The sequence below is a fragment of the Cryptococcus neoformans genome (assembly GCF_000091045.1).
Source record: "Cryptococcus neoformans var. neoformans JEC21 chromosome 14 sequence".
Taxonomy (NCBI): domain Eukaryota; kingdom Fungi; phylum Basidiomycota; class Tremellomycetes; order Tremellales; family Cryptococcaceae; genus Cryptococcus; species Cryptococcus deneoformans.
Window position 1 is genome coordinate 366,681 of NC_006683.1, and position 11,260 is coordinate 377,940.

Consider the following 11,260-nt stretch of genomic DNA (forward strand, 5'->3'; position numbering starts at 1 on the left):
CCTTGATGAAAAGCCCCCCGGGACTATATGTCGGTTATCTCCACTGATTTTGCTCCAACCACGGACCGGCTGACGACGTTTACGAGTCACTGCATCTCTCTTCATTTGATATCCTCGCCTGAGCTAGAAATTCCCTTTCAGTCAAACGGGGTTGCTAAACCCCATCAACTCCCGACAGCTACATCCTTGCAAGTCCTGAACTTAGCTCTAGGACTGTACAAAGGAAAGGATTAGAAGATCGGCCAACTACAAACCATCCCTATAGTTTCTTTCGCCATAGGCACTCATCGGCATGTTCAAGCTCATCAAAGACCTCACGCGACCACCAGAGTCCCTTACACCACTATCTACAACCCCATCTTCCGGATCGGCAACTCCTCATGGAGCTCAAGCCCGTTCACGCCCTCGGTCTCGATTAGCTGTCAGAGGCCGAAGTCATTCGCCGGCTGTACCTGGGATGAGGGTCAAAAGTCCTGGAACAGCAGCTTTTGGTCATGAATCCGGCCACGGAGGAAGTGATCCAGGGGATAGTGGATGGTCTTTGGCCTTCGATGCTGGAGTGGAGGATGAAGAAGATGAGGATGAGACCGAAGAGTCGGCTATTCGAGTGGTGGGAATTATCAGAGCCTTGAGAAATGATGATAAGGAGGCAGATGTCATGCGCTATGTTGAAGTGAGTTCTTACTATATGACACAAAAATTAAAAGCTAAGGAGATGGGAAAGAATTTTGCCCAGCTTCTCTCCATCCCAAGTGATTTCTACACTCGCCGGGCATTCCGGCGTCACCTTGGCGCCAGGACACTTTTCTTGGCTTTAAATGATGGATTGACCTGGGAACCAAAAGAAGAGGAGACCCCTGAAGAGGAATGGCAAGTAAAGGAGGTGCAGCGAAAAGAAGGTGTGCGGCTTGCATTTGAGGTTTTGAGCTGGGCTTTAGGTGATAGAGTGAGTAAGGCACATTTTGAAGTATGTCTCATTATCTATAAGCTATCGGTGATTCACTCACGCGCTACGTAGAGAAATGGAGGGTATCAGGCATTTTTGCCTGTGCTGTACCGCTTAGTTCCTCCATCGAGCTCTCCCAACTTCCTCAGTCCACAGATACTCGCTCAACTCTTTGCTCATGTCTGTTCAAACAATTACTCTTTCACAGCACTTTTCGAATCCCCAGAAATCTCATTGTCAGACATTCCTTCTCGTATAGGTGACGTTGTCATTTGCTCATCAACAAGCGGAGCTTTGAAACTACTGTGGTCGTACTTGCAAGGGGAAAGTTCCAAAGGCAAGTGTCGAGAACATAATGCGGTGGGAGACTTTGAGGGCAAAGAGGATTCTGAACAAGCTAAGCTTGTTCAACTTGTGTTTCAAGTCCTTCTCATCATTGTCAAAACCTCTATACCGAATCTCTTTACCGTGGCTTCTGAGCTTCCGGACTTGTCAGAGTTCCTTCTCGAGCGCCTTTATGGTCCTGAGCAAAAGAGGAAGTACGCGATCACATTCCCGTGGATCAAAGGTCCGGATTTGAAGGAAGAGAGTGAGGAGGAAATAGCCATCATGGAATGGCAGGGGCCAAACAAGGAACTGAGATCTATATATCTGGCGTTGCTGAAGAGAATGTTGGAGGCCAACGTTGACCAAAAGGTGACCTGGCGATTGTTTGGCCTTGTGCGGAGAACAAACGAGGTCTCAAAACCTACTGCTGTCGAGACACCGGCTTCAACATCAAATAAGAGCACCCCCTCGATCTCCTCTCCTAAAACACCCAATTCTACTTCTGCTTCCAATCTCCCTTCATTTGCAGCCCCCGCTAGGGGTAAACCAAATCTTCACATCAATACAATCGACACAACTGCAAAAGACGATGAAAGCCTTCATCCGGAGGTACTGGACCTTATACGTCATGCTGTTAAGTCAAAATGGTCGGATGTGTTTGTGTTCGAGGGCGGTTGCGGGGATAATCTAGGCGGTTTGGAATTGGAAGAGCTGGGAAGACCTTGGATGAACGGTCATAAAGGGTTTAACTTCTCGGTGGGTTGTTTTACTAATGATAAAGTTGGAGAAAGCTTACACAGCATAGTGTTGGATTCATATCTCCAAGCTCAATCAGCCCCTCACTCTTCTTCATCTTTCGCAAAAAGGAAGTAACGAACCCCTCTTTCAGATTCGTATTTTGGAAAATTCTCAAATTGCTATCACATCGACTGAACATACTCCCTCCTCTCCCACTCAGCCCTCGCATTCTTCCAGCGAACACGAGGTCATCTGCTCTGCGCCTGACGCTCTTGTCCCTCATTTCCAATGGGTTCACTTTGCGCTAGGTTGTCGCAAGCCCCACGGGCAAGATATAGGTGAAATCAGAATTTTTATCAATGGCGTTCGAGTGGGCGCCATGCGTATGCCTTTCCCCGTCCCGTCCACTACTCCTCCTATTCCTGTCGCGCAGGGTATCAAGCAAGATATCACAGCGGATGCCATTCACCTGTCGATAGGCAAGGAATATCAAGGTGGTGATGTGAAGAAGGAGGCAGTGAAAGAAGGAAGTGTGGGTAAGGAAGAAGAAAATGAATGGATGCTTGGACGGGTACTGTTCTTGGAAGAAGCCGTTCCGGAGGATTTAGTGCTTCTCATGCACCACCTCGGCCCTCGATATACTGGCAACCTTCAAGAACCTATGGGTAGATTCCTCACTTATGAAGGAGCGACTTCCATCAACATCTATCTTCACAGAGTTGCTGAGTCTGCAAAGGACAAGCGGCTCTTCGCGCACCCTAGTAGCTCCATCTTGGTCCGTGCTATCCGTTCCGGGTATGTTCTTCCTGAGGAATCCATTATCCTTTCTTTGAGCGCCAAAGACTATGATTTATCCGAGGACATATGTGTGAATGGTGCCATCCCACATCCTTACAGAGCTAAGCAGCTTCGCCACGGAGTCGTGAAGCTTCTTGGTAACGTACAGCCTTTCAAGTCGACCAATCTCGATGAAAGCGTACAAGCTGTGGGTGGAGGACTGGTGATTCTGAAGATGATTGCCATCAGCCAGACCAAAGAGGAGCTCTTAGCAACGCTGAGTATTTTGAGGGATGCAATTAAGGATAGCTGGTCAATCAGTGAGGAAATGGAAAGGATCCGTAGGTCCGACCCTTCATTCGAGACGATTGACTAAAGAAACACTTGCTGTAGATGGCTTTGATCTCTTAGCGGCCATTTTGAGGCCCAAAGCTGCAATGTTTTTGGATGAGGTCTGCACGAAAACCATAATGGCCATGCTCGGAATCAACATGGACAAGCCAGGGTATGTTGGCAATGCGATAATTCCGCAAAGATTTACTGATGAAAGTTCGTTGTAGCTCTGCCACTGTTCATAATTCTGTCGCTTATCGGGCCCTCGGACTTGAATTTGAGTTGTGGTCTTACGCCTCTGACGACGTGATCAGATACTATCTTCAACATTTTAAACACCTTTTAGTGACGTCGAAGCACAAGCGTTTCAACATCTTGCGCACATTCCAGAAGTCTGCAATGGTGAAGAAAATGTTATATACTCTAAGGTCGGGACTTTTTGCTATAGAAGTAGTACCGGACGTCGTTGGTGAGTATTGCCGGGCATTTATGTCTGTGAGCTAACACTGTATAGACACTCTTCAGTTGGCGTTAGAAGCCCGCTGGAGCGGTGAAAACGGGTGAGTTTACTACTATCAATCGGCTTGGGACGCTACTGACGTTGTATAATAGCATAAAACCTATTTTCTCCTATTTAGTATCGGCTCTATGTCAAAGTGGGTCTCGCCCTCCCTACATAAGATTAGCCCGGTCATAGCTAATCTAACCCTAATGCTAGACAATATGGCCTTCTCGGTCACTGTTTCCAATGAGCCACCTCCTTACCAGCTTCCTGCAGCCTTGATCCTTGCCAAACTGGCTGAACTTTGCCATAATGCCACTCGCCTCACCAAACTCAATCGCTCTGTCGCCTTGCATCGTCTACTTGTCATTTTCCTCTCTTCTAATTCCTCACCTTTTGTTGTTTTTCCATGCTTGGATTTACTTCAGCATTGTTTTATGACACCAGGCTTGGAAACCTTCCAGAGATCCTTTGAGTCTGAAGGCGGTTTCGCATTGCTAGCAAGAACTTTACCGCCCGTTTGGACCTTTGAAATCCAAGGTATTGTGATGAAAATGGTGTTGGGGGATGAACCTGAAAAGAAGCTTCTATCGCCTCAAATGGTAATGTGCTTGCTGGCCGCGTTGGATTGGTTGTTGCAGGTCGCCGGTGATAGTGAAGAAGGTGGGGGAAGGCCACAAGTCGTACGAACCAGATCTGGGACTATGAGTTCCGTCAGATCGATTACTGGTTTCCCTCCTTCGAACTTTGGTAAGTAGATTGTAGCTTTGTAGGTGTCGTCATTGACTAGCGGTTTAGACCCATCACAACCGGACGATCGCCTGAAATCCCTTCTTCAAGTGTTAACCGGCATGTATCGAGCCCATCCCAATTTCCGCAAGAGCATCACGTATAAGAAGATTGAAAACCTTTTGCCCAACATCGCCGATTTCGCTGCTGTATCAGGTAATGGTCGACCAGATATAGTTCAAGGCCAACGAGAGGCTGTGGCTGGTTGGCTAGCCGTCCTGGTGGATGAAGGCAAATTGCCAAAGGCAATCATTACACAGGTTCGTACACAGGGTGCAAGGCGTATAATGATACTGATCATGTGTGCAGATGAGACTCTTGATTGAGCAATTGAAAACAGTCCCTTCATCTCCCAAAATATCTTCTTCATTAGCCATGTCTCCCACGTCCCCTCCTGCGTCGTCTTACTTTGGACAGTCCTTCACTAGCCGCCTTGGCACTTCGACGGGCATCGCTTCTCCTCTCCCAAAAAGAAGACCCTCGACTGATGGTGGAATGTCTGGATTCACCAGGTCGAAAAGTATCAGAGAACAATGGGTACCACTGAAGAGAGTGTTGACAGGAGAGTCAATTTTGGAAGGCGGAAAAGACAAGAATGCGGCATGGAAGATGATTATCATTCAGACTGTAGGTGCCTTAATATTTGTCAATATCCGGTGGAGACTAATGGGCTATATAGGATTTCCAAAGTCACGCCAAAATGACTTTGGAAAGGTAAATATAATCGTCGATTGGGAGAACCGCTTGCTGACCGATGTACAGGAAAGAACATTGGCAAAAGTTGTCTCAGGTTGATTGGCCTCAACAGGCTGCGACACTGCGTGCTGAAAACGGATTGTGGCAGGAGAGCAACGGGGGCGTTACTTGGCGTTTAGATGGGAGCGAAGGACCTCTTCGCATGAGGTACGCCAGACTTTATCATTGGTATTACCCTCCTAACAAAGTCATAGAGCACGGTTGGAGCGAATAGATAATGTTCCTGAGCAGGGCATGACTCGTACTCGCCATAAGCTTCGTGACGCAATCCCTTCAGTGGACGAACTTTCATCTGCTGTATCTCGTATTAATTCCGCCCCTTGGGAAGATCCTTTTGCTTTGGCGCTCGGAGAAGACACGCCTGTCGAAGAGGAGATGGTGTCTACGCCTATCGCAGGTCACAATAGCCCAGGCAACCCTCAGATCCTCAACAACTCGGGCTCGACACCGGCTAGCGATGCAGTTTCAGAGAATGGAGAGGAGGAATCATTTGTCGAAATTGAAGAACGTGGAGATGACAAGATGAGAAAAATAGCTAAGAGCTTGAGACCCGGTGATATGGTAGAGGAAGCACATGTGAGTGTTGACCTGTTTATCTTCCGAGTCCTTGTTAATTATGGGAGGGCCTTAGAATATCGTGAGGATAGTAGGAGTAGATGCTTGTCGTGAGTCTTACTCGGCTTTGAGGTAACTTTTGAGACTGACCCTTCATCTTAGCCGGTCTTCTTATATTGGGAAAGAAGAATCTTTACCTAATTAACGGATTGCTTCAAACTCCCGGTGGAGAGGTCATCGACGCTAAGGATGCTCAAAAGGACGTCCTGTCTATTCCTTCGGGTACACTTGTTGAGCTGGACGCTGATGACCAGCCGAGTCATTGCTGGTATGTAACATGGCGTTGCTAAACCTGATACTTGTGACTGACTGCGTGAACCACGTAGGCCTTACAATGAAATTATTGAGAATAACAAACGTGCATTTCTCTTCCGCGATGTGGCCCTGGAGCTTTACTTCTCTGATAAGCGCAACTTCCTTGTTGTTTTCCGGGACAAGAGGGAAAGACAAGCCGTCGTGCAGAAGATCAGCAGCAAGAAGGATCACCGCGATGTTATATCGAAGAGCGTCATTGGTAACTTTGTCCTCGATACAGTTGCAAAGGCCATGGATAAGAGCGAACAACAACTGGAGGCGCTGCAAAAGAAATGGCAGAACCGGGAAATCAGCAATGTGAGTACTCATTGATAACATTGGCAAGCGTGTTAACATGTGATATCAGTTTGCGTATTTGCAACTTTTAAATCAGTATGCCAATCGTACGCCCAACGGTGAATCGCTTTCCTCATCATTACCTGAATTACGCTAATACACCTGACTAGACGTCACTCAATACCCTGTGTTCCCATGGGTTGTAGCGGATTACTCATCAGACCATCTGGACCTCAAGACGGAATCCTCTTTTAGAAATCTTCGTTTCCCCATGGGTGCTTTGACACTAGCCAGAAGAGAAGAGGCCATGGAGCGCTATGCTGCGACAGAAAGCGTCGGTGAAAAACCTTTGTAAGCTATCCTACTTTAAGACTGATGTGAATTAACGTCTTCGCAGCCATTATGGAACACATTATAGCTCATCGATGATCGTCTGCGGCTACATGATTCGTCTTTCCCCCTTTACAGAGATATTCTTAGCCTTACAAGTGTGTAAACCCTCCAATGAAAACGAAACTGTCGCTGACTGCTATCCGTAGGGCGGTAATTTTGACTTGGCTGATCGTCTTTTCTCAAGCATTCCAAGGGCTTGGGTGTCCGCTTCTTCAGATAATCGTGGCGACGTGCGAGAGTTAATCCCCGAATTCTACTATTCGCCAGCTTTTTTGATGAATCTCGTGAGTATTACCAATAATGCCTGTGTGCGGAATACTGAAGTATTGCTAGAATCACCATAACTTTGGAAGAAAACAAGTATCTGGTGAAGCCGTGGACGATGTTGCCCTACCACCTTGGGCGCTTGGAGACCCTCATTTATTCATCCATCGACACCGGGAAGCGCTGGAGTCTGACTATGTCTCTCGCCATCTCGCATCTTGGATCGACCTTACTTTCGGTTATAAACAAAGGGACCCGGCTGCCTTTAATTGTTTCCATCCCTTATCATATCGAGGTGCCATAGACCTGGAAAACATTGAAAACGAAGAAGAAAAGGCAGCCTCCACAGCAATCATTCACAACTTCGGTCAGACGCCAAACCAAATCTTCAAATCCCCTCATCCGCACCGTTTCCTCGGCGGGCAAAGTGACCTACCCGTGGGTGTGCGATTCGGCGTAGCGGAGCACTGGCAATTAATGCTTAGGAGCATACTCCCTATCACTGAGACAATAACTTCGATAGACCATATTGATCCTCCTTCCGGTCCAGATACGAAGCCCAAGTTGTCACAAAGATATAGACTGTCTATTCCAGGTTCCTCACACTTGACAGTGCAGTATGGCTTCGTGGATGGTTCTGTAAGAATATACTACCAAGATGTCGTTGCCAAGGTAAATTGTGGTATTCTTTTTCTCAAAATAGTGACTCCAACTGACAAGATGTCCAGCTCGTCTACCTCTGTGAGGGTATATACCCTGTGAATGCAGTTTTCGCATCATCTTCACTCTTTCTCACTGTGTCATCGCTTGGTGTCATCACTGCGTGGCGTATCAACGTCAGTGGTGCGGGGTATCGCCGAGGAGACGTGACAATGCAGCGTGAAGCGACTCTTAGAGGTCATTCTCGTCCAGTAACTTGCTTGGCTGCAAACACATCATGGAGTATACTCGTTAGCGGGGCAGAGGTAAGTGGCTCAGGTGGTACAGATCAGTTTACTGACATTGAAGCTCGTAGAACGGGGATGCTATGGTATGGGATACAAATCGTTTGCGATATATCAGGACTTTGCAGACCGGGAAAAAGGAGTCTATTGAATATTGCGCTATCAACGAAGCTGATGTGAGGCGCTTTTCTTGGACATATGTCTCGCCGAGCTGACCGCTTGTTCGCCAGGGCCTAATTGCCGTGGCCAGTAGAAAACACGTATTTCTTTTCTCACTTAACGGCCACCAAATTGCCTCGATCAGTATTGGCGATTGTATCTCTTCCATCGAGAGCGACGCAGAATCCGAAATCTCCGAGGAGCCTTACGAGGACGAGTTTACAGGTGGCATCACTTTCTTGAATCGAGAATTTCTAAAGTTCGGTGCCCTGTTTGTCACTGGAGTTGGTGCGAGGATTGTTCTTTTCCGTTGTGCCCCAGGGGAGATCAACGTCTTCAACCCGGGTCCTATGATGCCTTGGGCACTCATCCCACAAGGAGTGATCCATCGTTCAGATGATCACGAAGGAGGTGATTGCTGTTCGGTAAAGTTTATTGGGTGAGTCATTAAAATCCAACTTCATAACTAAAAAGTAATCTGACCCGACTACAGCGAGACACTTTACGCTGCATTCAATCCTAGTGAGGGAAAGAAGAAATTCTCTCTATACCAGTGGTCTTTACCCGACGGTCACGCCAGACATGTGGCCGACTCTGCTTCTCATACTTGCATGGCTGAAAGATGTACTAGGCATTTCGGCCTTCTTGGTGAGACATGTCGTTCACTATGCATAGTCTACGCTGACAAACGTTATAGAGCCCAAACGCCACTGTGGAGGGTGCGGAGGTGCATTTTGCGGGTAGGTGACCAAGAACGGCTTTGCAGTGATCTGTGCGGGACTAACTTGTAGACCTAGGACCCATGCGCTTCATGTCGAGACGTTCACTATGCGTTATTGTGACTCCTGCCGAGCTCAACTATCGATCGCTTCAGCTCAAGGGTTCCTTAATTATCGTCGAGATAATCTTATACCCCCATCGGGTCAAAGTTCAAGGCGCCCATCGATCTCTTACGACTCTCGAAGCGGTCGCCCATCCTTCGCAAGGACTCCCAGCCAACCTGGTTCGAGTAGAAGAGGTTCAGGCGACCCTGAAGCTACAACGTAATGTCGCGTCATATAAAGGACTGGAATAAAATTAATTGTATTGGATGAAAAGGCTGGTAGCACAATGAATATTTTGTTGTATCCTTTCCCTCAAAATATTGACTCAGAGCGTCCGGTAGGAAAAAAAGTCAAAAGCCCAGAGTGTTCCATCAATACATTACTACCATCTAACTCGAATGACGTCCAATATCGGCATACGGACGTAACTAATGTGTCTCAGCACCTGCGTCAAATACGGTCTTGCTACCAGGTGCCGTTCCAGTTGCTGATCCAGATCCGGGCGTGGTGGCATAGCCAGTAGAAGGGCTTGGAATGGGAGCGTGTTCACCAGTAGCAGTAGGCACATAGCCTCCTTCTGGAACGCCGCTCTCATCGATTCCCTCGGCAGCTAGTGCGCAAACGTCAGCATACGTGCTCATTTTCATATCACTTTGAATAAGTATCCGCGAGGGGCTGGGGCTCGTCATGCAAGAGATACGCATGCGGAAAGCAGACGACTGTGACAAGCGAAGATAAGTTAGACGGTCGGCCGCGGACAAATTTCAGGCACGAGCCAAAAAATTTGACATCCCTCCGCGCCCACCCTGCTTTCGACCGTTTCCATGCGCTTTCTTCGCTAAGTTTTTGGATAAATGATCCAACAAAGAGCATGAGATTGTGCAGACGTAGGTATAGCGAAGAAATAAAAAGAGAAGCCTCCGGCGGGGCTCGAACCCGCAACCGCACGATTGAGATGATGGCCCGTAACCGGTTCAAGCAGACTCTAAGAGTCGTGCGCGCTACCGATTGCGCCACGGGGGCTTTCGGTGTCTTTTTTCTATTCTGGGACATTGTTATCAGAGGAATCCAAACTTACCTTCTATAATGTCGTACATCTGAGACGCAATCTCAGGAGCAGGTACTCGGCCACTATAAGATAGTTTTTAGTCCGATAATACAAGGAGGCCCGTCTTGTCAGATGGACTTACGCAAGGATATCTGTTGAAGAGATGCTACTACCATAAAAGTTCCTGTTGGCATCTTTCCTCTCCACAAGGATTGTGCCGTCCAAGGTCAAACCGGCAAAGAGACCTTTCAGGAACATACGTTAGTTCCTACTGTTTGCGGCTATGCACCGAAGAGCCTTACCCTTTGATCGACTGTAGCTGAACATGGGAGCAGGATTGGCCAAGGAAGCAGCGACCTGCCCTCCAGTTCCAATGGGACCAGCGGCAGCCGAGATACCACCTGCCGAAATTATCGTCATCAATGATACTCTCTGACCTCGGTGGTTTACGTGGGACTTACCACCAATGGTAATGTTTCCCCCGCGAGAAAAAGCCTTGACGGCTTCATCAGAGTTGAGCACAATGACGACCTCTGTCAAATCTAGAGACAACTTCTGTCAGCACCAAGTACTACAGCAGAGCTTGAGGCTGGAGTGATGGAAAATCGGATTTCGCTTGGTCTACGTCTGTTTGATTGACTGGAACACTGACCCGCTCCGATTTGCAACCCCCACCCGACACCAGCTGTGGCAATGCAGCTTGGTGCACTCCAACTGCCATCCGGCAGCCTGGCTACCACAAGACCTGAACCGGCCTTTCCGGAAAATACGAAACCGGCCTTGATGATAGTGAATACAGCAAGGCCTGAAGCAAGCAAACGCAAGTTAGCCAAGAACAATAAGACATAATAATCGAGAAGGTGCCAATGGGCCTACTTACCTTTGGCCCTTTGGAGCACAGCCTTTGGTATAGAATTGAGGGCAGTGGCTGGATGTGCCGGATCAGCTATGAAGTTAAGGATCGAATCGAATCAGCATCATAATCTTCAAGACACGCCCGCAACAGGTCGATCATTATAGCTATGCATCAAATAACACAATACTCACCTAAGAAGCCTCTCAAGATATTGGCGGCCTTCTGAGATTCTCCTGGAAGACTGAACGATTGTATCAGATTGGAGCCGCCTTGCGTCGCCATGGTCTGCCCATCCTGCAGTGAAATATCAGTGGCCATCCACAAGCGCTAGAGACTGATGAATCGAAGAGCAACCCTGATTGGTATCACATGTTAAAATGCCACTATGTCATTTCAAC

The 11,260-nt window shown here is 47.8% G+C and overlaps 2 protein-coding genes and 1 non-coding gene across 3 annotated transcripts in view; 1 reads left to right on the forward strand and 2 right to left on the reverse strand.

Annotated features, from left to right (window-relative positions):
* Positions 1-119: 119 nt before the first annotated feature.
* On the forward strand, positions 120-9,236 carry CNN01220 (conserved hypothetical protein). The gene is made up of 28 exons (XM_024658390.1): positions 120-673; positions 725-967; positions 1,019-2,029; positions 2,079-3,129; positions 3,182-3,293; positions 3,349-3,590; positions 3,636-3,681; positions 3,734-3,777; positions 3,840-4,373; positions 4,422-4,672; positions 4,722-5,039; positions 5,092-5,126; positions 5,175-5,315; positions 5,363-5,744; positions 5,800-5,833; positions 5,886-6,051; positions 6,110-6,395; positions 6,445-6,493; positions 6,545-6,725; positions 6,772-6,862; positions 6,914-7,051; positions 7,101-7,703; positions 7,760-7,996; positions 8,047-8,151; positions 8,206-8,573; positions 8,628-8,782; positions 8,832-8,874; positions 8,932-9,236. The coding sequence occupies exons 1-28, from the start codon at positions 293-295 to the stop codon at positions 9,179-9,181; spliced, it is 7,497 nt and encodes a 2,498-aa protein (XP_024514108.1). The 5' UTR covers positions 120-292; the 3' UTR covers positions 9,182-9,236.
* A 47-nt stretch (positions 9,237-9,283) lies between these two features.
* CNN01250 (conserved hypothetical protein) overlaps positions 9,284-11,260 on the reverse strand; it is a 2,170-nt gene continuing 193 nt past the window's right edge. The window contains exons 2-9 of the mRNA XM_024658391.1: positions 11,054-11,156; positions 10,887-10,952; positions 10,659-10,811; positions 10,468-10,548; positions 10,309-10,407; positions 10,149-10,251; positions 10,037-10,089; positions 9,284-9,568 (exon numbers count right to left, since the gene is read on the reverse strand). Of these exons, the coding sequence (XP_024514053.1) occupies positions 9,387-9,568; positions 10,037-10,089; positions 10,149-10,251; positions 10,309-10,407; positions 10,468-10,548; positions 10,659-10,811; positions 10,887-10,952; positions 11,054-11,156 (840 nt within the window). The 3' untranslated portion in view covers positions 9,284-9,386. The remainder of the gene's footprint in view (positions 9,569-10,036; positions 10,090-10,148; positions 10,252-10,308; positions 10,408-10,467; positions 10,549-10,658; positions 10,812-10,886; positions 10,953-11,053; positions 11,157-11,260) is intronic.
* Positions 9,874-9,981, reverse strand: CNN01240. The gene has a single exon. It is a non-coding gene; the product is annotated as a tRNA-Lys (tRNA).